The following is a 26,918-nucleotide window of genomic DNA, read 5'->3' as shown; positions in this document are numbered from 1 at the left end:
CTCCCAACCCAAGGAAAATGAACCGTATTAGTACGGGAAAAATTTAAGTTCCAGCTGAGGTAGTATCGACACTGAATGTTGAATCGATTTACTTAAAAATCGCATTGAAATGAGTCAAAACAAAAAATTGTTTGATAGTATTCACTTGAATTGATCTTCATAAAAATCGAATAGTAACGTGCATCCCTATCTTTTACTTTAGAAGTTCGTTTTTTATTGTGAGTTATAGCAATTCACTTGCGAGGACAGATTTAGGAACATCCTTTTCGCTCTTATTTCATGGACACGAAGCTTTTTTGACCGGCTTAATGCGAGTCGATAGATTATTTGATGATTTTCTTAACATCCTTATGTGTTTTGACGTGGTATTAGACTTTGTAAGTGATCTTGCTACTGACAGAACAATAAATACAATATAAGTGCTTGGTGGGCGTGACACGTGTGCCAACAAAACGCGGAGTTCCGCAAACTGAGCACAGTCCGCCATTTTCGCTTGTACGTTATGACTGTTAAAATTATCTCGCGCAAAACCTCGAAAATCATAAAAAACTGCCATGTTTTGCTACTTTGGAGTGCAAACATGATAGTCGCGCTTATACTTATATTTTATTTTTTTAATTTTAATAAATTTTCCATTCTCTCTGTATTTTAATCGCGTTTACGCACTGCATCAAATTCGTATTCGTTTCGAATCCGAGACTGTACAAATCTTAAAAAGTCAGACCCACTTCGTATGTTGCTTGTGCACTAAATCCGATACGAGAAAATACAAAATATAACGCTTGTACAACTAGAGATAAAATTATCCCTATCACATTTCGGACCGTTATTTCTCTGATTCTGAACTGATACGAATCGGACGTAGTGGCCAAAACGCTCCAATAGATATTTTGTTATAAGAAACGATAATAAACCTTGTTGTTATAAGAAACGAAAATAAATCTTGTTCCGCTGCAATATGATACACTTTTTTGGGGGAACTAAGCAAACGTTTCGAGATTTCCACGCTACTCGTAGGCGTCAATTGTTCGTCGTTTTTCTGCTATTGACCGCTAGATGGCAGCACGTTGAATAAAATTTCAATATAAAATAAAAACCTAACTTGCAATAATAGGTATTGATCTATCGAGTTCTTAGGTTTTCGCGATTGTTACACATAGGAAATGAAACTGTTTTTCCGGATTTAAATCGCGTATATTTGTTTTTTCAGTCAACCGTGACCATGAGACCTGTAAAGGGCCCGAAACGTCGGTTTGTTTGAAAAAACAAATATACGCGATTTAAATCCGGAAGAACAGTTTCATTTCCTAGATTGATCTTTCAACGATATGCTAACAGGATGAAGTTTAAATTATTTTACAGTTTAGAATTTGTTACATCTTTTTAAATTAGGAACTACGACCAATCATTATCAAGTTTTCATTGTGTTTTACATTATGATAGTGTATTTTTTGGCGACAGCAGTTCTTCAGGTCCTTCCATTGTTTTTTCTGTGTTGCTACCTAATTCGTACAAATTAATGCTATTTCCAGAATCAGTGTTCACAATCGCAGAAGATGGTGTCCTAAAACCGGAATGGTTCCGGCTCCGCGAAAACTCTTCCATGCTGCGGCCGCCGTCCGCTATACCGAGAGCCGTCAACGCGAACGTTACAGGCCTCGTTGCAGACCTTAATAGTCTAGTCAATAATCATACATGGCCCATCTTGGAGGTACAGTGAAAATATTTATTGTAAATGTATTTATTTGCACCATAGACCAATAACTCAATAAAGACTGCTAATCGCGATACAAGACTGCGTAGTTGGCTATTTAGTGGTAACCTATCACAAACTCGAATTTTTTTTCTTCTGAGATAACGTTTGTTCGAATTTTCGTTACACCGAAAACTATAACGAAACCGTTGTTCTTTCAGGATATGTTGGATGTTTATCGCAAAGACACGATAAGGTTCGCTTTAGTTAGATTAAGCTAGGTTTAAAAGAAAATACATTTTCCTCTCAAAATTACTTTCGAGGTTATGAAAATACGTGCAAACGTAATTTTTCTGAAAAATGTCATTATTCTACTACCAAGTAACTGTTTTTGTAACTAATTTATTTTACAATACCCTGCCAAACCGGATCGCAGTAATGCTCACGTTACTTCTTGGCGGCAGAAATAGGTAAAATGACTCTTCTCTAGACGAACTGGATCACAAGGAGCTCTACTTCTACTAACTCTACTGCTCTCTGTGTGTGTTCTACTGTCTTTATAACGGGCAGTGCTCAGAGGAACTTTTTGAACTGGCGCCACTGTCACGTTTCTATCATCGCACCTCCCGCCAAGGGAGTAGAACCCATCCACACGTCATAGATACTTGGTATTGGAAGACCACACTGGCGTCACGTTCATGCCTTCCACGAACTTGCACGATGTGAAGTGGTCTTCGTCCTGAAGTATTTCCCTTATGCTTATGACATGCAGTTCTTCGGAAAGCATGTCAACAGGACTCTCAAAGGCTCGGTCTAATCACTACGTACATTTTGCTTTGTATGTCTAGGATGGACGTCGTTAATCAATAGATGGCGCTGGCGTGTCCTTTTTTTGCCATACAATTTTTTTTTATCGTGTTTCAGAACCCGAAATATATTTCGTAATGACTATATCTTCAAAATGACCTAACCAGCAAAATGACCATCTCTGCAGAAAGACTATAAATTTACAATGACTTGGTAGCAAGTTGTTTTACCATGTCATTTCGATATCTAGTCGTTTTGCTACCAAGCCATTGTAAGTTATAGTCTTTCTGCAGCGGTGGTTGTTCTGCGATCTAGTCCTTATGCTGATTAGGTAATTTTGAAGATATAGTCATTATGATACTAACCCGAATAAAAACATTGACACAAAAAGCCAGTAGAAAGTATGAATTTGGAGATATGTGTATGTTGTTTATGGATAGAATACTACCTGCGTTAACCACCAGGGGTCTTATGACCTGATGACAATACTTGTTATGTACATATATGGTGCTCTTCGTCTCAAATGCTGGCAACGCATAGTCAGCTCCTTGTTGCAGATGAACACCTCCCATCAGGTGTCTCGTTTGATCGTTTGTCTCCTTCTTTAAATTGGAGAAATCTTTTTAAAATACCAACTTCAGCACGTTTGTAACTTGCAGCTGGTGTCGGAAGATCCCGACGCTACTCCTGAGCTGGTGAAATTCGCCGTGCTGCTGCCGGCCACGCCGGTCTTCAGCACCCCGCTGCCCGGTGACGACAACGATACGCTCGCTGTCAGTATCTTGTTTAACGTTGTTTTTATATAACTTTGGTTTTGTGCTTTGATACGTGTTTTATTGCGGCTGTACATTGAATTTTGGATGTCGGTGATGAACTTGTTTATAGATAATCTCAGTACAGCGTACTGAAAAAACCGACCTCAAAAGTCATTCGGGATGAATGACTAGTCTGCCACCCTTAGAGGTGGAATATTTTCTTCAAATTTAAATGGGAGCATTAATGGGGTACCCTCTTTCCACGAATAGAGAATCGGCAAAATGGATTCAAAGCCGGAGTTATCGCGTAACATACAAAATAACATAAAAAAAACAGTCGAATTGAGGGGTGCGTCAATTCCCCTGAATTAGTTCACCTAGGTGCATTAAGTACACTGTTAGTAAACTTAAATCACCTGGGTGCATTAGATAAACAAAAAAATAAACTTTATTCACCCCGATATTTAAGGACGCCAGGATTAAACTTGTTACATGGTACAGATACGGTGATGTAAAACTTCGTGATGAAAGGACTATAGCCTGAACTGCAGAGAGAGGAGCCCTGTGCCCAACAGTGGGTCGTATAAGTGGATTGATGCAGAAATAATAATAATAACACACTAGAGAAATCCTGTGTCGCGGGTGCCATGGACACACATATAAACAACCACAAATTACACACAAACTCACAAGAGAAATAAATGTAGGCCATACAAATATTTCACCCGACCCGGGTAAATGTACGCGGAACCTCTACGTCATGGTAGCCGTTTGGCAACAGAGGCACTTTCAATTTTATAAGAAATCTCCGTTATGTAGAATCATTGACGTAATTAAATAACGTTGACAACGTTCGTAATATATTTAAATTTGACAAAATCGTGTATATTTCGCTCTTTATTTGGTAGATTAATACAATAAATTTTTCATGTAAAGCTTTTGCATATACTGATAGTACCAAAAACGAGATTGAAAAGAACTGCTAAGCAAGGTTACTGTCTAAAGATATAATTATACAATGAACTACCACCGACTACATCTGAATTGCCCGAATTAGAATTCAAAAGAAAGTTAAAAAAAATTTTATTGAAAATCCATTCTAATTAAGTTGACGAATATTTTGACCTTTTGCATTAAAAAAATTGCTTATTATTTTATGACATTTAATGTATCTGTTGATGATTTATTGCTTATTCGATTAATTTCATAACAACGTGTTATTATTAAATTAATGTTCTGTAATTCTGTGTATGTATGCAAATCTTCGAATTTAGTTATATAATACATAAAATGTTAATAGTGAATGAATTTAATAAGATATTTTGTACTATTGACGTGCTAAATGTTACGATTTTTGTGACGTGGCAAATAAAGAATTTGAATAACCCTTAAATTAATGGCGATGTATGGTGCATGAAATGGGTTTTCTGAACGAGTTATACACTCTGCTTTTGACTTCGATTGCGAGGAAATTAAACAGCAATATTACAAATAAACGATTATTTAATTAAAATTTAATGTAAAATTACAACAATTACCTACCTACACCCAGCATAAACACGAACTTTAAGAGCCTGAGAAGTGAAAAAATATTCGTGTTGTCAATAGGGAAAAATGCATAGCAATTAATGATTGCAGGTCGAGTCGTTCCCGCATCTGGTGGAACTGCGCTCCGACGCCAGTCTGCAGCACGGCGAGCGTGCCCTGGACGCCGTTCCGGCCAGCGACGGCGGAGGGAAGCTGATCGCCTGTGCTCGGTGAGATATCAATATAATATATGCAATAATCCCACTTGTTTTTTATGCAAACGGGTCATTTCCAGCCAGAGTCGCTATCAAGGCCGAGTAAAATGACATTTGCAGGGTTGCCAGTTTCATAAAATTTAAAATGCTCATGCAATTGTCGACAATTTTATCGATAGATTTGAGAAGAAGGTAAAATTTTGCGACGTTATTTGCGACTTTCTAATTATTGCCTTCTTCATTCTTATTTCGACAGTTCGCCTATTAGTATAGAAATTTTTTTATTCATATACATTTGAACAAGAACAGGCAGATTTGATTATCTACAGGGTGAAAATTTTGAAAGAAACTACCTTAATCGTTGATGTCACAGGAAAACGGTTCTAGAAGACTATCCATGAATTTCGAGGATATTTTGATTGCACAGCTATATTTCCGAATTTGAATCCCTGTTAGATCGAACTTTTTTAAATTGTTTCTGCTCTGGTACTCATAGTGCAGGGAATTATTACATTATTTTATTTAAGTTGTAAGTGATCAAGAAACAACTTGAACCCATGACGTGTAATTGCAGCTGGAAGGCGGGTCACACTGGCTACGTCGCGGTGTACAATCCAGGCGAGACGGCTCACGCCAACCTCACTGGCATGGCCTCATTGCCTGATTCACTCACCATACACCACGTGTCGCGACAGGTCCATCTGGTCACCAAGTGAGTATACTTAAATTAGTAAGAAAACATTTTTTATTGTCTTTGCAACATCGACTTTGATTACTAGTACCATACTTCATGGTCTAAAACGTGTCAGGGAAAAGTAGTAAGTCTCGACGTATAACGTTAATGTTACATAGTGCCAATGACCTCGAACAATTTTATTTTAAAGAGGTAATTCATTATGTCATTGCAAAATCTCATGTTGACATTTTGTGATAGTGACGTTACGAGAAAACATCAGCACTTGACGTTACGAGAAAACAACGACACTATAAGAAATTGCTATTACGAGAAAACATCGGCACGATGAGAAATTGACGTTACGAGAAATCATCGGTACTATGAGAAATTGACGTTACTAGAAAACATCGGAACTATGAGAAAACATCGATACTATGAGAAGTTGACGTTAATGCGCTTAAAACGTCACGCGACATGGACTACCTGGAATACTACTGACAGGTAGCTTCACTGTTGCTGAACGTCATTTAGCGACTTCCGTGGTCGAGTTGGCTGGCGTTCCAGTTTTTCATGGTGTCATCTCTGAGGTCCCGGGTGAAACAACAAGTGTTTCTAGTTACTTACTATGTGATGTTGTCTAACGTATGTAATAAAATATTTTTCTATTGTTTCAGCTACACAAGCAACTTGTCTGTGAAAACAGGCATGGTCCTGGTGCCGGCCAAATCCACCGTAGTTCTTTCGTACGTGCCCAAAACCACGGCGGAACAATAGACCGTAAGGTCAAATAAGCATTCGGCTTAAACCGCAATATATGAGCGGTCCACATATTTATAATGTGATTTAATTTGCATTTTATTTTTTACGTGTGTCAAGACAATAAACGTTGTGTAGCAAGCATTTTTGGTATTTTTATTCCACACTAGCTGTGCCCGCGATTTCATGTGCATACATCATGTATCACATATTATTTATTAAATCAAGTCATCGCTTGGTCAGAGTGTTGCGTATACGCACGTACGTTCGTCGAAACATCGAAATTGCTTAAGCGCATAGATTTGGTATATAGGTACGTTCAGCGATTGTGGCATGACAAACGCACAAACACATCTTAATAATATAACGCACACACTCGCACAACACAACCACAAATTATTTTCGAGACAAAGGCCATATGAATATTTCTTTCGGCCCGGGAATCGGACCCGGGACCTCTGCGTTGCAGTCCAGCACGGTGACCGTTCACTCGCGGAAGCATTGTTTTGATAATACAATTTTCTGTCATCCTGACGAACCGCCAGCTGGCGAAAAAATTCCATTTACCAGACCAGCGACCAATGGAAATTTTTAAATATTTAAAAGTAAAAGTAATGTATCTACTGCGCTATTAAAAAACCTATAACACATATAACACATATCTTTACATGTCATTTTGTTAGCACAGGTTAACTCCGGATATTTTTTTCGTGACCTACGTCCATTGTTGGTAGGTCTTAGATTTTATTATATGTCGTATTCCTTAAACTACTAAGAGGTTAAAAAAATTAAACTACTAAATAGAAAAAATAGTAATTGCTAGTTTTATTATCCAATAACGTTTTAATATTTTTAAGAGCATAATTAGTTTGTACAAATATGAATAATAGTTATGAAAAACAATTTTAATAATCAGGAATTAAGTATATTTACTCGTACAATCTTAATTATTATAGGTCCCAATTTCTCATATGGCAAATATTAAATACTAATTATTAGTGATATAAGTACATACAAAATCAAAATTGTCTCAGAATATAAGATTTATAGTAAAAAAAATCAAATACAACTACAGCAAAAGTGTCACAATAATTTGTAAACAATATCACATGACTAAACGGGCGTATTTCTAATGGAAAAGCAACTTGAATGTTATTTGCTTACTAAAAAAAACTATCAAAAACAATTTAACTAAAGTGCACTTGCTTAGTAATTTAGTTACATAATTTCTTATGTTATGTTGTCATACTTCTATGAAAATCGCTTATATAGGGTTATTTATAAAATACAATCTCCCAGGACTATATTATTATCATGATAATAAATAACTTTTCGTCGCCTCATTTTCTCAAATTCGTATCTTAATAAACGTTACTGAAGTGCAAAAAATGGATTGCATTTACAATATGAAGGAGAGATTGAATATACATTTCCCTCACATTCACACACTGGCTTTTTACCTATTCTTAAAGTAATGCCTCCCAAATTAACACCCTTGATAAGAAAGTAGAAAGTTTGAGAAAGTAAGGCATCGTTTTGTTCTATGTATTTTTAATAATAATAAAAGAATATTTAAATACATTGCTCATAACAACTCTGATAACTCTGTACGCGCTAGCGTACGTACCCTGTCCGATGCAAAACGCACGGGGTCTTCGTTACTATAGATCTAAGTCAGATAGTACAACAAAAACTTGATTATTTTTGGTAAATTTATTACGTTTTGTAAATAGCCATGAAACTATAGTTGCAGTTTATATTGGTAATATATATAGTCCTGAGAGGTTGTCATTTTACATTTAAAATATTATAACTGAACAAAAGTATTGTTTAGGAACATTGACTTACAATTATATGGACGTCGGGTCCGCGCTAAAAAGTGTCCGCACTTGTAAGGCGCTAAAATCGTATACAGAGCGCGACACTCCGCTTTAGTCTTCATTTGTTCTACGGACAGCGCGATACTGCGATGACATAACAATTTAAATTTCGAATAGGTTGACTTGGGACATTTTTTTCGTAGTTTTTGTATTAGACCCGTCGTCCATTTATTTGTAAGTCAATGTTTAGGAAAGAAAAATTATTTATCTATCATTACCCCCTGAGGTGGCGTTTGCGTACATGCCATGGTGGATGAAGGTCGTGCTTTCTCGTACTCTGTTATATTGGAAGGTGAAACCATAAAATTCAAAACTCGTATAAGTTTTTCAGCACATTTCCGGCTTGCATCTGGCTTTTTTACCTGTCGCCTAGGGCTATCCTTCCAATATAGGAAATCTCTAGAGAACTTAATTATTATTAATAAACAAAAGTAAATAATCCCTACAAGGAGAGACTTTACTATAAACTCGTTAAAAGTTAACCAATCCTCGCTAGGTATTTCGTCTGGCACCGCTGCAGTTATATTATATTTCAGTTTTGTTGTAGGAGGACAAACTGGCATGCATTGGGTTACACTTTGAATTTTGTGTTTCATGTAAGGATGGTCGACGTAATTGGGATTAATTTTGATACGAAATCGACACATCAGGAATGAACATATCATATAATACCTTCACTAAATAAAATAGGGAATACGTGAAGAGAACTTGAATGAAGGCGTCAAAGACTACATGTGAGGGTACATCTTGTGCCCCCTTTAAAATGAACACATCGCACATCACTATTTTAATACCGGAAAAGCCTGCAGAAACTAATTTTCCTAGAACTAAATATGTTAATACAAGGTAGAAAAGAACACGAAATAGTAAAATGAAATGAATTGTGTATGTTTTTATGTCTAATTTTGTTTAACAGCCTAAAGTCAACCGATCACGTCGTCAGAGATCAAATTGCTAGAACAGGAACCTTACTACCATGTGCCTGGATTTTCCAATTTATCAAGTTAGTTATGATTATTTCTTAAGCAATATTATAGCCAAATTAGAAAGTTGCTCGATAGACTCGGTGATCTGTAAGTAAAACTAGTCTCCAACGGTTACCGGATCGCTATCAGGTTCCGTTTGGTTTGGGCTTATTGAACTGGAAGTTGGCACAGTCCAGGTTGTGGCGCTCTCGGCTACTCGGTTGAAACGGCGGTTGCAGAGCGAGCACTTGACGTAATCAGGGTTTTCCGATGGCGGGTTCGGGGGGGGAGGTCGCCAAGTTTACCTAGTGCAAATCATATCATTCAGGACATCCAAATTTCGGGTGTGCAATGTACAATAGTCGGAAAAAGATGATCCACGTACATATACAGATATAGCTACAAGGAGTTTTGAGAGATTGTTAAAACCACCAAAGATTGATTAATTAATGTTTCGATTTCGTCGAATATTATTCGATATAAGAATTAGTTACTATATCTATACATGTATCTATATATCACACCCCTCATGGAAGAATGGCATAAGTGGAGTTAGGTCAAAGAAGTTTATTGTTCCATTAGATACAGAAAAATATAACCTACATCCTCTCCAATGTAACTCTATCGATTAATATCGGAGATAGGATTTAGATTTAGAACAGTTTAGTAATATCATAATTAAATATATTTATAATTATCTGTTTATGACATGTAAGCGTGTTGGCTATTTAGCTGTAAGTTTACAATGTAAATGAATGAATAAATAAATAGAGTTACAAGAATTGGAGAGGATGCAAGTTTTTTTCTATATCTAATGGAGCAATCAATGTTTTTGATGTAATTCCACTTATGTCATTCTTCCATGAGGGGTACGATATGTGGAACACCTTTTTCCGGCCATTGGTAATGTAGCATATAAATATTTTTATCTTAACGCTAATTTAATATAATATTACTTAATATAAGCTTTTTTCATATAACAATTCGCTTGATATCACGAACGTTTAATATAAACTTACATTCTATAATTTCATTATTGGTAACAACAAATGGTTAATGACCCATTAAACATCAGTTTACATAACTAAATATAATATTATTAAACTGAAGTAAATTTGATTTAACACATGTTTGGAGTAACAAATTTGTTTCAGACTTGCTTGTTGCTTTTTCATATTATACATATTAACCTAACCTGACCTAAAGCAGTAGTGTCCATTACAGTTTAATTAAGAAATATGTGAATTGACATGGAATGATTGTTATATATAAAAAAGAGCTTTATGTAAAATCTCCTTATAACATGTGAATATTATTTACAAATGAGAGTTATATGAAATTAATTATATTTCTGAAGTGTATTTAATTAGAGTGAAAATTATATTAAACGAGCGTTATATTTCTTAAAATTAGTTTATTTGATTTTTCACACAAATGAGGCTCACCCCCGTATTTCTGCTTATAAATCATAGTGTTTGCTCCGTATTCTACAATTATTTGCCCACATCACACACAGAAGCGCTGGCAATCTTGTAATATTAATTATTACGGGCATAATAGACAAAGGCAAACGCCCCGAGGATGAAGTTCGAAATGGTTGTGTAACCAGGTAGCTGAAAATCTGGGAGTACCGGTGAACGTCGCACTTCACCTAAGTGACGCGACCAAGTCATGCGCCTGGCGGTAAGTGACACACCTGTCGGTAACAGTTGCAGTACCACTCAGAACTTTATTTAATAACAAAGATCTGAGGGGCACTGCCACTATGTCTGTCACCCTGAGACGCAAGAAGTCCCATGAGCCTTTGTCTGCGGGGCGCTGGCCACATTATAGGTACTCGTAGTAATGTGGAAGTAGTAGTGTCAAGACGTTTTCAGGTTCTTATTGTCAGCGGGTTTTGTTAAAACACTCTTCGATAGACACATATTTATTTTTTACTCAAATGTAAGATGATATTTTAATTATACATATGCGATTTTAAAACTAATCAATTCTTAATCAAGTTTTATCGATGCACCTTCTTAAATTCTCATTTTTGAAGTAGTGGTATCGAGGAACAGTTTATTACAATAGGAAATTCATTTCCTATTTGAAACAATATCGAAACTTTGGAGCAATTACATTTAGAAATTTAATTTCTCGCTTTAGGGAGACAAACACCGCAGCCTTGATTTTACTTATTGACAAGTAGACTGCAAGGAAAAAGCCGGAAAGACCTATCGCGTTTGATCGACCACATTATTTAGCTACAACAAGAAAGTAAGATTCTTTGGCCAAAAATGCAGCCAGGAAGCTTGTCATCCTTTCCAAGGTGAGGCGTTACTTCACACCGAGACACTTGCTTCAGCTGTATCAAGCACAAGTCCGGTCACTTTGGGATGGCTCTGCTAAATCCCAACTGGCCACCTTGGATTCAATCGACAAGCGTGCCGAGAGGTATAAGTGACTCGGAATTAGTAGAGGCGAAACTGCAGAGCCTTGAATACCGCCGTAAAGTTGCCAGCTTATCGGTAGAGTATGCGATGGAATTGCATAATTTGATTCCGCCTTCCCATTTCCATCTTCGGGGGACTAGATGTGGCCTGAAGTTCCACCCTTATGTTGTGGATATTCCCAGAATTCGCATGAAGAGTTTCGCTTCCACATTTATACTGGCGAGCGGCTTGGGAGTGGAATTCCATGCCTGCAGACTTGTTCCCCAAACGCTATAACCTCGACCTTTTCAAGGCGAGAGTGAATAGGCATTATTTAGCGTGCATGCTACATCGTCGACTTCTTCGTCATTTTCCATCAGATGAGATGAAGGTCAAATGCGCACTTATTTTTTATATATAAAAAGAGACTAAGATTAGGTATTCAAGTAACCTCCAACGGAGTATATTTCTGGCTAGGTGACCATCATTTATATCCTAGATTACCTACCGTTTCCTATTTCCGTTTGGTTTGGGCTTGTTAAACTGGAAGTTGGCACACTTCGGGATGTGGCGCTCGGCGGCTGCCTGGTTGAAACGGCGGTTGCAATGCGGGCACTGTACGTAATCCGGGTTTTCCGATGGCGGAGGCGGTGGAAGATCGCTGAGTTTACCTGGTGCAATGTTTTTTTCGTAAACAACTTGTAATACCCTCCGAATCGAAACAACATAAGAAAAAAAGAAAGGCCAAGAAGAAAACTACGTAACGACTGAATTTGTTGTGAATAACATTTGTTCATATCTACTAATCAAAGTTATTAATGAGACTCACGCACTGCTTTTTAATTCCTCGTTTCGCATATTATGGTCATACACTCTCCATTGGGATAACCTGGTTTGTCTTACCGATCATCTTGTTTTTTTATTTTGGTATTTTCGTCGTTGGGAGTTGAATCTAAATAAATAATATTTACAAGAATTGATTATTGATTCTACACAAGTTGAAAACAAAAATAATCCCATAGTACTGTAACTGTAGTGTAGTACTGTATATTAAACTCGCCTGAACTGTTATTTTCTTGGTTAACATTTTCTTCAGGAGAATTTTCCAACGCGCTTGAAGAATTCTTTTCATCAACGCTAGACTCGATTGAATTGACCTCTTCGTCAATACTGACTTGAGAAGCTTTTAACTGATCTGGATCATTAATTTTGTCAACACTGACTTGAGTAGCACTTTTTAATTTGCTTGGATCATACGTTTTATCCATGTTGCTTCGAGAAGAGCTTTTTAACTTGCCTGGACCATTATCTTTGTCACCACTAACCGCAGTACTATTTTTAAATTTCTCTTTATCAATGTTAATTTGAGAAGTACTTTTTACATGGTCCAGGCCGTCACGTTTGTCAGAATTTGCTTGAGGAGCAATTTTTAATTGTCCTGGAATATTCGTATTGCCAACACTTTTTACATGGTCCAGGCCATCACGTTTGTCAGAACTGGCTTGAGGAGCAATTTTCAACTCTCCTGGAATATTCTTAGAATCAAAATTGATTCTTGGAGCACTTTCTAATCTATTGATTCTTTCTTCAATTGTTGCGACCCTTCCACTCAATTTTCCAAAAGAGCTCTCTATTGCGGGGGCAATCTGCTCTGCTATGGCCTTGCTTATCGTTTTTGTTAGGCGTTCATTCAGTACATTTGACAGTTCATCGCGGACTAAAGTACGAACTTCGTCAATGCAAAGAGAATTATCGGTGTTAGTAGTAGTAGCGTCGTGTGGTGCTTTAAGGCCTAAATTTTGTGTTTCTTGATTGTGGTCAGCAGATGGTGAGTGAGATGTACCAGGACTATCAACTTTAGAACTAGTTCCAGTTTGTGGATTTGACATACCAGGATTAGCTCTATTTCCAGTTTGTGAATTTTCTATTTCCACTTTAGGATGAGTTTTCGTGCGAGTTTGAGTACGACGACGTGAAGTTTCCAACAACTGTAGTTTATCCTCGAGTGCGATAATTCTCCCCTCTAGGTTTCCAATACATATTTGCATAATTGGTGTAATTTGGTCTACTACAGCTAAGCTAATCATATTTGAAACACGTTCATCCATTATAGTTTTTAATTCATCACGAATAATTATTCGGATACCGCCAAAACTATCATCTCTGGGAACCTCGGTTTCTCTAAAAGACATTCCGCTTTCGTAAACTGGGGGTACGCATAAGGGTGTTGGACATTCTCTTGTAGAAATATATGTATTTACTGGGTCAGCATTTTGAGGGTAAGCAATGTGGCGTCTTCCCGTTTCTAATGAAATAATCTGTATCTCGATATTAGCAATTCGTTCACTGATGTTTCCCATACAATTCTCTACAATTGGAGCAATTTGACTATTCACTGCGCCACTAATCATTGCTACCAGGTGTCCCTGCAGTAGATCCGTCGTCTCAAAATGTATAATCTGACGGATAACATTAATATCGTTGATGTCCTCAGTGTTCGTAACATTTTCAGCACGTGGCGGTTGTGGAACAAATTGAAGATCAGGCGAAGATCTTGAACTCACCGCAATTGGACGTTGTTCACCAGCTTTACAATGATCGCATACCCACGATTCCTTCTTTCTGCGATGATAAGTGTCTTCAGGTATATTAGCACACGACATGTCGTACACTTGTTTACAGGTCATGCACACTACATAGAGTTGTCCAGTTATATTAGCTGCGCAATTCGCGCATATCAATTTCTGCGCATCCATAAAAGCAATAGACTGTGAGGGTACTTTGTTTCGATAAAAAAAACTAAAAAAAAATCACTTCCCTGCGCTGATCCGGGGGGTCTTGGCCACAATACGATGAGTAGTGCAGTGTAAACTTGTCAAGTTGTCAGGTGCTTCAGCAAAAGGCGAGCTTGGTCACGGGTCACGTCTGTCTGCGTAGTTCACCTGTGTGCGCGCAATATGCGCTCAAAGCCTTGTACGGTCAGCGGTCGTTATTAACCTTTGGGAATTTAATTAAATAACCGATAATCAAGTTCAAAGTTCTCTTGATGGCCTTTCTCTAATTAAAAATAAAAACTAATAGCATAACCCAGGAGGACGAACAAAATGAGCATTACATTCCAATGTACAGACATGAAAATGTTATCTAAGATAAAATATTTAAACATTAACCTCCTGCGTTCAAATGAGCCTGCACCTGCTTGGCAGCTCTGATGGCTTTAATGAAGTCGTCGTGTTTCTGTCGCCAGGTGCTGTTAATCGCCTTCGAACTTATCTTAGTCGACGATGTGGTCTGCTGTTTCTTAATTTTCCCGATGAACTGCTCAGCTTCAGTACCCTAAAATATTAAAGGCTGTTAAGTTATTGACGAAGTGTAGGATTTTTTAAGATTGTACTATAATTAAAATAACTTAAGAGTCGATACTGCCTCAGGTCGAATTAAAACTTTTCTCGTACTAATACGGTTCATTTTGCTTGAGACGACCGGCAGGGACACTGGCTTTATTTCAGAATTTATTTTTTTACAAACCTTAGAATAATAACGCATAGAATGATAGTTTCATATCAAACGAACTGTCACAAGTGAGGCAAAAATCAAATTCATGTAGGCTAGTTTTAGTAGTAGGTTAATTTTCGGTTTTAGTGAATATTTATATAAAAATACAAGTTGAAACGCGTTACTTCCTTGTGGAATGTGATGCTAGTATCTATTTTATGTTTGTCTGACGTATTTTTACACTCATTTACCGCACATTTCGTCATTTTTAGCTAAAATTCTTGATCTGTTCGCGGTGCAAGTTGACCTTGAGCACTGAAGGCCCGCCCGCTCGTGTAGGCCCATTGGGCGCGCTTCAATTTGCCTTACTTAGCGTGTGCGGGCTAGGTTTCTATACGTTATTATTCTAAGTTACAAACTTAATGAAAGCCATTTGAAAAATGTATATCGCATACCGTACGTGTTCTATTTAGTTCAGTTGATATAAAAAAAAATGGTATAATGTATACCTAATGAATACAGAAAAAAAAGGTATAATGTGTACCTATCCCTATTGAATACAGCGGTTTTCTTGTAAAGTTTCGAGGTAACTGTATTTTTTTCTATCATGAAAGTTTTTAGGAATCGTGTTTTCACATCGTATAAATAATCAGTGTGTATCCTCAATGTTACTATATACTCCTTTTCCTCTCGTGCAGCGCAGCTGTGGAACAGACTCCCTTCCCATATTCAGTCTAGTCCGTCAATTGCTTCCTTCAAGAAAAGGTTGACAGCGCACTTTCTTGCTGAACTCTCTTAATAATCATCATATTTGTATATGTGTAAGTTTATTGATACAATGTATTATACGTTATGTAGTCTATTTATTTATATACTATTTTGATTATTTAACGGTAATTTTATATATGCATATTTTATACATGTAGATTATCATCTTTTGTTATCTCTTTTGCACGCCGTTCCCCGCTTAAAACCTTTGCTCTCACTGCCTTGGGTTGGCTGGAAGAGATCTCTTTTAGAGATAAGTCCACCTTTGCTCACTTTATGTTATTTTTTTTTTGTTTCTGTTTATTTGTTTGGTGCAATAAAGAATATATATACTTTTTTCAAAGTGATTGATTCAATGCTTTCATTGTTATTTGGATTCAACCAAAGCCATTTGAGGTAGTATAGACTCTTGACGCCAATCGTATTGACGTTTTAGCAATATTTGTTAGGGCGGTTGAACATCGTATAGTGATCATTACCAATGGCTATGTTGCTCGTAATTAACACAAATTTGCAGCATGAATATGTTGCTATCATCCAGTGTGCGTTAGGCTTACAACTATAATGTGCAAAAAACTTTGAAAACATGAAACAGTGTATTTGTAGTTGATGTCTTTGAAAAAAAGATGAATAAGGAACAAAAGAACAGGACATTGACAACATCAATTGTTTTGAACATTTTGCTTGCCTTAAAATTTTCTGCATCGGTACCCTGAGTGCAGAAAAAATTGGGTAAGTGTGAGGCCAGACGAGCCTAATTTTGTGAGTTGTGTGTCGCGTAGTTTGCGCTGCATTCGGTTTCGTGTGAAAGTACGGATTGTTTCACACGACGACGCAAAATGAGCTATTTGCCGACTCATGGGCGTGATGACGACTGAATTTCGGTTGCAGCGTGAGACGCGCTGGCGCGGGTGGAGGTAGGGGTGAGGGAAGGGGTCACTTCGCTTAAAAAGCAACTGAATAAAATACGTTCGCCTGGCGCTCCAACCGAATTTCGGTCGAGCGCAAACTGCGCAACTCAAGAAAAGCAACTCACAAAATTACGCTCGTCTGGCCTCACCCTAAGTGTTTTGCATCTTACCATGGGAATAATTACAGTTTCCACTGAATCTCGGAAATGTTTAGATTCACACAGTTGTAGGTAAGTTACGTTGCTAAAATGTGCCTCAATAAATCTATCACACTTATTGCTTCACATTACGCAACATTTTTTTTTTAAATAACACACACACAACATAGCCCCGCACTAGGGAAACCCTGTGTCGCGGGTGCTATGGACACACATAGACAACCACGAATTACACTCAAACTTACGAGAGAAATGAATGTAGGAAATATAAATATTTCTCCCGGCCCGGGAATCGAACCTGGGACCTCTGCGTGGCAGTCCGGCATGGTAACCGTTCGGTCACGGAGGCAGTTAACATATAGCAACATTGTGCTGTTGGATGAATTAGTTCTTTTACAATTCGCACCCTCGTCCCAATAAGGCCACATCTGGAAAATGCCCACTTTTCAGGAGTGGTTTAAAGATTCAACGAATTAAATTAGTCGATAACTTTATATTTCTGTTATAAAATTTCTCAAACACAATTGATTTATGTAATAAAAGACTTCTGACGTATGACTACACATGTGGCTTTATTATATCAAGAGCACGAATTTGTGGTGAGGCTTGTAAAGAATCAGATAGTTCTACCCACAGAACAATAAATACAGTAGAAGTCGTTAGCGTCGCACGCGTGCCAACTGCAGGCGTAGTTCCGCCAACTTGAGCTCAGTCCGCCATTTTTGCTTTGTACGTTATGAATGTGTCACTTTTTTCGCGTAAATTCTAAATTTAAATTATATTATCAGTCGAAAATTTGTCACGTCTTTTTAAATTCGAAACTACCACCAATTATCAAGATGTCATAGTGTTTAACGTTTGTTTGTGTGCGTTTTGGCGAGAGCGGTTCTGACAGTAATCGAGGCTTAAGGCACCTTCATTTGTTTTCTTCCGTGGTTCTACCTGTAAACGATGTTTGAGCGCATCAAAAGGCTTGCGTTTTTTAGCGTTTGCAGTCCGACGGCAGATCTCTTCGTGCTTAGCGATGCGGTCTGCAGCGAAGTGACGCCCGCAAACGGCACAGGCAACGCCGTTGCCGGCTTGCCCTGGAGCCAATTGTTCTGTCGTTTTGCCTGTTCCACCTCTTGGGCTGGACCGAGTATTCTGAAAAAATGAATCAGAGTTGTATAAAGAAATCAGAGTTGGTAGCGTTACAGCGCTCACTTGAACTTTGAAGCTTTTGCTTGTGTATCTATGTGTCTGTCTGTCTGTGGCGTCGTAACTCCCGAACAGATGGACTGATCTCAAAACAGTTTTTTTATTAGAAGGTTAATTTAATCGGGATGGCTCTTAGCTATGTTTGATGAACATCAGGACCCCTAATTTTCTGAAAATTGTAATTTCACTAAAATTCCAAGGAGATTTTATAAGTTTCATGATAGAAGCTGGAAACCAGCCGGCTTGACTCGCACTACGATTGGCTGATATAGTAACTCCGTATTATTTAGGATAGGTTAAAACGCGCTTATTATTGATTGTTTAGAATATCAGTTTTTTAATTGTTGGGGTATGCGTATTTGGTAATACGTGGGAAATTTTGGCAAGCCGGTGGGAATCGAGTTATACGGACGTCTCACCTGGGGCCAAATTCTGCTAATTTTAGCCAATAACAGGTTTTCTACAATAAAATTTAGTATATAATACAACACTTCCCCAAGTCGTCCCCAAAAACGTCGTTGGTTTGTGTGTGTATCAGTGTGTGTATATGTGTATTTGTGTCTATCAGTGTATGTGTGTGTAGGAGAGAGAGACAGATAAAGATAATGTGTCTGTTGTACCTGTAATTTTTACTTTTTTGTTGTATTGTTATTACGTATTTGTCCGTGTGCAATAAGAATATTTGTATTGTATTGTATTGTGTCTGTGTAAATTATTATAAAGTGAAATATGAACCTACTTAAGTATAATGTTATTTTTATTTAAATACGTATAGCTTTCAATTTAAATTTAAACCATTAATACTGTGATGAATATTAATCTAGATACATAATATAAATAATAATCGATATATTCAAAATAAGTAAGTAAATATCCTATACTTGTTGACTGATATTGCTCAAGCGAGCAAATGATTCCTTTTTTAAATATTGCCTTAGATTGACCAAAATACATCGTGTTCACTAAAACGTGAATTGTACAGTTTAGCAACACGAGTCGGCGAACGAAGCATAGTTTGTCGAGATACGGTGGTATGTAATGTAATTCTCAATTTCAATCTCGTTTATTCACCAATTTAAGGACTATTCACATTAGACCGAGCCGGGCGCGAGCCGAGTCACGAACGAGGCTCGGATTGGAAATGCTGCGTACATTTTATACGAAGTGATTCACATTACAATGTTCCGCGTCCGTGTCACGGACGAGAGACGTCCGAGCTGCTTCCAAGCTCGTCCGAGCCTCGGATGCGGCCCGGCTCGCCTCGGCTTGTTGTAACGTGAACACCAGTGCGTCGTACGCGCCGCGTCCGAGTGTGCGACTGTAAAGAGGGTGATTACGTTCTTTTCTAATGATGGAAAATTGAGTGCGTATGAAATTACCCAGTGCTTTATAATATGATAAAACACAACGTTCGTTTTCGAGCGTAAATCGCATCTTACTGACTGACTCAAAGATTGTGCGGCGCGTACGAGACTCGGATGGCTCGGATGCCTTGGACACGGCTCGCGCCCGGCACGGTCTAATGTGAATCATTCTTTAACCTTCAAACTAAATACATGTAATACTAGTCGACTGACCATTGACGTAGCATCCATTCGCCATTGACGAGTCTGCTCTTACCATATGTACGAAAAAATTGCAATGGCACTTGAATATTAGCTCGATGGTTAGCCACAGACGAGACACTCTTAACTTTTATCAGAATACGAAACGTACAAAATCTACCTTTGACATTCTATTTACACGCAACTGAGATGATTTGAAATTAGGAGTGTTGGGCCTTGTTCAGTAAGTAAAAGATCTAACGGTCGCAGCATATGGAACGTGATTTTTCTTTTTTTTCATGGTTAATATTGTTGCATATAAAAACATAGTATTCAAGTACAGTTTTCAATATAGAGCAAGAGCTTGGATAGTGTGCTGAGTATTCAAAAGCACAGTAAAGTAAATATTTTTGGATGTACAGCGTGTTTTATTCGCCGTTGTTTTCTTTAGTAAACACCCTTAGCGCTAGTTTACACTTGTACGGTTTATACGATTCAGTTTTCTTATTCGATTTACCGTATAGGTTAAAAAACGAAAGTGCGAGACGTGTGTCGGTGCAGTTGCAACGCTCATAATGGAAGGGTTCGTGGAAGATGGACAACGACGTTGCAACGGCGGTTATTTATTTGTATAATAGGCGTAGATAAATATAAAAAAGATTTTGGCAGCATCCAATTGTATCCTATACTCTTTATTCGCGGCGTGATACGAAAAAACGAACCGAGTGCCGCTCCCGAAATTACCGCTGCGACCGATTCGTATTTTTTTACAATACCAAGTGACGAGACGAACAAGTCGTGCGCCTGGTGGCAAGCGACACGCCTATCTGGAACAGTTGCAGTGCCATTCAGAGCTTCAAATCGCAAATATCTTATTTACATTGCCACTGCGCCCGTCACCCTGAGACATAAGTTGACAAGTCCCATGTGCTTTTGTAATTTAACCAGCACCCTTACCCTTCTAAACCGGAACGCAGTAATGGTCACATTACTGCTTGGCGGTAGAAATAGGAAATCGTTCACGAGGAGCTCTATTGCTACTAAACATTTTTTACCGTAAGCCGCTACGTTTTCCAGTGACAAGACACGACATCTTACACGGTTTTACCTTATGGTGTGAATTCACCCATGTCTCCGCATTCGCCACTGGAAACCGTCCAGAAAACCGATTCGGTAAACCGTACAAGTGTGAATCGGCTTTTAAAGCTACGAGGTTACGAGCTTAACGCTACAGGTTTACTATCAAAAGCCTACAAACTACTAGCTACATTCTACTAGTAGTAAACTTTTCGTTGAAGTTGACTACAAATTATGACATCGATGTAACTATATACATTCATATCTACTTTAGATACATAGGTAAATAAAATCGCGCTGATCGACGACGGTGCGTTCGACATTTGGCCTATGCATTTTTTATGTGAATGCGATATTGCTATAGGAAAAATGGCGAAAGCGGTCGATCAGTGCCATTCGAGCTAAAAAATAACTTACAAGAGGCCTGATGGGTCTGTCCCTTGGGCTTGATTCGTATCCACTAGTCCCGGATTGGACAGGCTTGACCTACCAGGCAAGGTAATAAATACTACGTTTAATTACGTCTTACTTTTTGATTTCAATATTTTGGTCGCTGATGGCTTTTCTATTGTATCAACAGACAAAAGAGTGAACATGGCTCATCACGCGTATCAAGTGGCTAGCCAGGGGTGTCTAAACGGGCATTGACCTTAGGATGCTAAGTTTCCTTCTAGCAGTGGCGGATTTGCCTTAAGGCCACCCTAGGCCCGGGCTTAGGGCGGCCAGATTTTAAGGGCGGTCAATCGTGACCAAAAATTGACTGATAATAACATTGACTTACAATTATATGGACGTCGGGTCCGCGCTAAAAAGTGTCCGAACTTATAGGGCGTTAAAATCGTATACAGAGCGTCATTTACGCTTTAGTCTTCGTTTGTTCGACTGACAGCAAAGCAAGCAAAATTAGACAGTACTGCGATGACATTACAATTTAAATTCAACGTTTTTGCTTTTTCATATTCCTTTACATGTAACTACGTTTAAATAGGTTGACTTGGGACATTTTTTTCGTGGTTTTTGTATTAAACCTGTCGTTCATTTATTTGTAAGTGAATGGATAATAACAAGAAATAACTCAAAGTACCTAAATATTTTAAAGGCTCACGCACATTATGACGGGCCGCACTGCACCGCATCGTATTACAATAATCATCCTAAATCACTTTCGTATATTTTATTTATACATAGAATATAGATATTTGTCTACCAGTAGGTATGTGAGTGCTGAGAAAGGGGCGGCTGGTACTGACTACATGGCCTAGGGTCAGGGCGGCCGAGATTGCAAATCCGCCACTGTCTTCTAGAGTTCCCTTAACAAAAAACATTGTTAAAGGTTAAGAAACCTTTTTCTAGTCATGGACCCCTCTCAAAATGTCAAAATGCCCACGGACCCTTTCCGAAAAGATAAAGATAAAAAACGGTTGAGCCTTAGATTGTTTAAACTTGACTCAATTACACATGAATAGTGTGTGTTAGGTAGGCTCGCCACGGACCCAGTTCACTTGCAGTAGTTGCGTTGCAATAATTGCAGCAGCAAACAAACTGCACAAGCGGCTGCTGCGGCTGCTACTCAATTGATTAAACCACCTTTTAAATGCAGTCATTTAAATATATGTACAATAACACACGGCATATTTAGCGGAACATCAGTAAAAACTCCAAAATAGTGCAGTGTTTTTCGTAAAACACTGGCCGGTTGTTAAGTCTAATTTGAAAATAAAAAAATATTTTTTTTTTTTCATTGTTTTAATTTCCTGTTAATACAGATTTGTTGAGCGGTTCCGAGGTTCGTTCAGTGTCCATGTAAATTTCGTAAACATACGTTGAAAAATGACAAACTAGCGGAGTAATTTCACAAAAATAAATGAATATCATGGTACGAAAACATATTCATTACAACCATTTATTACAACTCATTGAAAAAGTTGTTTACTTATTAAACTTTGATTTTATCAATGTTTTACTGTTACGATTTAAAATTTTCACCCGTTCCGCTTTGTCACAAAAATTTCAAAAGGAAATGCATTTTAAGTTCCACTTTTTTCAATAAAGATTGAGTACAGACATATTAATCATATCTAATTCTTTGTATATAATTTTGTATTTAAATATAAACATTACTATTTTAATTCCTCACTTTTTTGTTCCGCTAAATATAGTATGCAGCAGTGTGTAGTATTTTCCAATTGCTATGCAGTCTCAGTACTGCTCGTATGTCAATGCACTGAGACATCTATAATGATGAAATTTGTATGTATTTTAGCTTTAAATAGCAAATACAGATACGAAGAATAACCTACCTGTGCATCTGAAGTTTTGTACTCCTGCAAAAAACAAAAACAAAAAAGGAACAAAAGTAGTCTTCACATTTAAATCCTGACTACAAGATCGCCAGTTTAAAAAATATCGTTACACGAACTGCATTTCGACAGTCAATAAGTGTAGTTACATTAACTACACTTATTGACTGTTGATTGCGACTGCTAACTTCTAGTGCAGTCCGCGTGCAGTTGTAGAACAAATAATATGAAAAGTGTAGTTAATTTTCTAAACTTTATTTATTATTTTAGTTTAGTTACTCGTAACTTTTTTCCCTTCTTGCCTTTTTTAGGTCTAGCGCCATAATCGACAGTGGTAATTTGAAATGTCGTAAGGAATATTTTGTCGTAATGGAAAATGTTCCTTACTACAAAATGTCGCTTACGACATTTCAAAACTCATCGACGAAAATGTTACCCTTATATCTACGGTGGAAATTTGAAATGTCCTAAGAGACATTTTGTTGTAAGGTCATTTTCCCTTACAACATTTCAAATTTCCATAATCGATATGGATTTGTGTTTAACATGCTAATTACTTAGGTTAAAAAGAGACGGAGTCAAATTCTCTACATGACTGAACTTTTTGCTGGTTAAGTATAATTTGTTCACTTAGAATAAATATATTCTGAGTTATCTGCTTGTGGAAAACCTGCCCGAGAACAAAAAAAACGAAGTATTACGAGTACATACACTAATACATACATACACTTTAAGCCCTTTTCCTATCGAGGTCATCACAAATCTTTTTTTTTCAATGGCCTGATGGTAAGCTACGTGCCTGTCCATAACAGTTGCAGTGTCACTCAGAGCTTTAAATCGCAAAGACCTGACTACACTGCCAAAGCGCCTATCACCCTAAGACATAAGGTGACAAGTCTCATGTGCCTGTAATTACACCAGCACCTTTACCCTTCAAAACCGGAACACAGTAAGGCTGGCATTACTGATTGGCGGTAGAAATAGGGAAGGTGGCAGTAGTTACCTTTACGAACTCTTTCACAAACTGCTCTACTAAAATTGCATGTGAATTTGAAACCTAGAAGTGTATTTTGTATCTAATTAATGCTACTCAACCTCAAGAATGTAACATGGAAGGTACGAGTAACCTATATTGTCGAGTCGGATTCGAAGGCCTCTGTTTGAGAGGCGGCTTTATCCACCTGTGGAGGTAGATAGAGACCACAGTTTGACGACATATCTTTTGCCCCATCGACACGTATTAAAAAAAATTAAATAATTAATGTTTTTATTATGCATGCCTACTCACCAATGCTCCACGCTGCATGGCCCCACGGGGCTTGCTCTTTTCAGGCACCTGCGGACCACAATCACATTACTTGCTAATTTTGCTACAAGTTTATCATCGAACCGAATAATGATTGCATTTGTGATTATTGTTTTTTTTTATTTAATTCTATGTTTACCAATAATTTAATACAATTGTGTCATTTTGGCGATATGCTGAAAGAATATGACAGTTGGAATTTGAATTTCGAAATGTCAGATGTGAAAAGAATATATATAGATAGATGGTCTATTTTTAATTTATATTTTTAACCGACTTCAAAAAAGGAGGAGGTTCACATTTCGACAATGTTTTTTGTATGTATGTTACGCGTTAACTGCTAAATAGCATTTGTGAACGGATTTTGATGATTCTTTTTTTGTTGGAAAGAGGGTACCTCAGAAGTGGTCCCATTTAAATTTGAAAAAATATTCCACCTCTAAGGGTGGCAAACTATGAGATGAATGATGACTTCTGAAGTCGGTTTTTTTGTACTAAGATTATACCATCTTTTTTCCCAATAATAAGTGCATCGAGACCACAGGAAAAGTAGATGGGAAAAACAACATTGAGGTAATAATAACGTGTTAGACAAAACCATACCGTTTCTGCCTTTCTTGTCATAATCAACGCATTTGCATGTTGGTCACTTACGAGATATTGGCTTCTAAAGTTTTTTTGTGAAAAATGTCAATTGCGTTGATTTTACTTGTTGTATACACATATCATAAACCCTGTATGATGTGTTCAAAAACCGCAAATTACGACCAGCTTATAGATAAACTGTTTTGTTAGAACAAATTTCTTATCTGTGAAATGTTATTATTGCTCGTAGTCTCCCTCCACGTTATTGCTTAATAATAACATCAAATTCGATTTTATTATTACATTCAAATTTCGAACATCTCTGAAAAACAAAACAATTTCATTCGACCTCAATTCTAATATCAGCCGAGATGAAGTTTTATTCGAAATGAAATGTTAATGTTAATAGCATTGACTTACAAATAAATGGACGACGGGTCTAATACAAAAACCACGAAAAAAATGTCCCAAGTCAACCTATTCGAAATTTAAATTGTAATGTCATCGCAGTATCGCGCTGTCAGTAGAACAAATGAAGACTAAAGCGGAGTGTCGCGCTCTGTATACGATTTTAGCGCCTTACAAGTGCGGACACTTTTTAGCGCGGACCCGACGTCCATATAATTGTAAGTCAATGGTTAATAGCAAACAATTTCGACAATTTCACACGTTACTTGATATCGATGGATATGATAGTTGGGGCCGATTCTAGTTTGTCTATGAATTAAAAATAAAAACTACGGTTGTGTGACATGCGTGAGAAAAGTTTTTTATTGCAGCCATTTTGCCAGTCGTAACATGTGGTTCCTGAACACATCACAGAGAGCTTGTAATATGTGTGTTGATAAAGCAGTGTATGTACACTCGTCAGATGTTTTTATGAAGCTCGCCTGTCGGCTCGTTTCATCAACCCACACTCGTATTATAATGACTTTCATTACGTAACAGTCACATAAACTACTATGTAAAAAAGGTGTACATTTGTCCTCTATTTTCAATATGTCTGGTATTTTATTACTCTTATATGGGTACAGTCCTGTAATAAGGGCTATTTCTATACATCTCCAGATTGGGTATAGGGAGGGATAATATGTGTTTACGGTGAACACTTCTAACTGGTTCACAAAAAAGATATGTGTTTTGTAACAATCATTGCAGTTTCAAGGGTGTGTATTGAATGTAGAGTAAGGAGGTTTAGTTCTTTAAAATGTGATCTGTTGCATGTTTTGTTACCAAAAATCAGTGTGTACGTGGTTCGCAAGTTTGCCGCGAGCGGAACTATTGTGGTTCGCAGTGAGCCATCTGATCGAAGACTGTTTCAAGTGTTAGCAAAAGTTATTCTTAGGGAATTTCCCCATCCAAGGGCCGAGCAGCCAAACGAGGAAGGGCCCGAGCAGCGCTGCATAAAAGGCGGCGCGCACACTCACTTCTTCTTAGCGCTTGGTGTGCGACACACGTCTCCTTCCATTGGCGTTGTAAAATAGTGCTTTTTATTCAGATAAATTGACTGTTATTGTTCTCACTGTGATTATAGTAAATTGTGATGAGATTTGATATAAAGCAATAAAACTTTAAAAGTAATTTCCGACTTTCGCTAACACAAGCGTACACACTAGAACCTCGTTACTGTATCTATCACGTTACAGTTCACTAATGAGCGTCCTGTTATAGTGTGTATCGCGTGGTTCGCGAGCGGAACGCGCGTGGTTTGCGAGCGGAACGCGTGTGGTTCGCAGTGAGCCATCTGATCGAAGACTGTTCCAAGCGTACAGACTATAACCTTGTTACTGTATCTGTCACGTTACAGTTACAGCTCGCTAATCAGCACCCGGTTATAGTTTGTACGTGGTTCGCGATCTTGCCGCGAGCGGAACGCGTGCGGTTCGCAG

General features: G+C 37.7%; 2 protein-coding genes across 4 annotated transcripts in view; one reads left to right on the top strand and one right to left on the bottom strand.

The window, feature by feature from the left end:
* LOC113226478 overlaps window positions 1–6,591 on the top strand; it is a 28,894-nt gene extending 22,303 nt beyond the window's left edge. Inside the window, exons 8-12 of the mRNA XM_026459108.1 lie at window positions 1,533–1,711; window positions 3,160–3,273; window positions 4,894–5,012; window positions 5,572–5,709; window positions 6,348–6,591. Of these exons, the coding sequence (XP_026314893.1) occupies window positions 1,533–1,711; window positions 3,160–3,273; window positions 4,894–5,012; window positions 5,572–5,709; window positions 6,348–6,447 (650 nt within the window). The 3' untranslated portion in view covers window positions 6,448–6,591. The remainder of the gene's footprint in view (window positions 1–1,532; window positions 1,712–3,159; window positions 3,274–4,893; window positions 5,013–5,571; window positions 5,710–6,347) is intronic.
* Window positions 6,592–9,422: 2,831 nt separating this feature from the next.
* LOC113226489 (zinc finger C2HC domain-containing protein 1C) overlaps window positions 9,423–26,918 on the bottom strand; it is an 89,437-nt gene continuing 71,941 nt past the window's right edge. Inside the window, exons 7-13 of one of the 3 annotated variants that reach the window (XM_026459121.1) lie at window positions 24,427–24,474; window positions 23,139–23,162; window positions 21,256–21,324; window positions 17,963–18,163; window positions 14,859–15,024; window positions 12,197–12,359; window positions 9,423–9,579 (exon numbers count right to left, since the gene is read on the bottom strand). In XM_026459121.1, the coding sequence (XP_026314906.1) occupies window positions 9,576–9,579; window positions 12,197–12,359; window positions 14,859–15,024; window positions 17,963–18,163; window positions 21,256–21,324; window positions 23,139–23,162; window positions 24,427–24,474 (675 nt within the window). In that variant the 3' untranslated portion in view covers window positions 9,423–9,575. The remainder of the gene's footprint in view (window positions 9,580–12,196; window positions 12,360–14,858; window positions 15,025–17,962; window positions 18,164–21,255; window positions 21,325–23,138; window positions 23,163–24,426; window positions 24,475–26,918) is intronic. The other 2 variants (XM_026459122.1, XM_026459123.1) reach the window with 2 other exon arrangements.

This window comes from Hyposmocoma kahamanoa, unplaced genomic scaffold (assembly GCF_003589595.1).
Source record: "Hyposmocoma kahamanoa isolate Upper Pololo Valley unplaced genomic scaffold, ASM358959v1 192, whole genome shotgun sequence".
NCBI classification, from domain to species: domain Eukaryota; kingdom Metazoa; phylum Arthropoda; class Insecta; order Lepidoptera; family Cosmopterigidae; genus Hyposmocoma; species Hyposmocoma kahamanoa.
The sequence above is the reverse complement of the archived record's forward strand: the minus strand, read 5'-3'. Positions and strand labels throughout refer to the sequence as shown.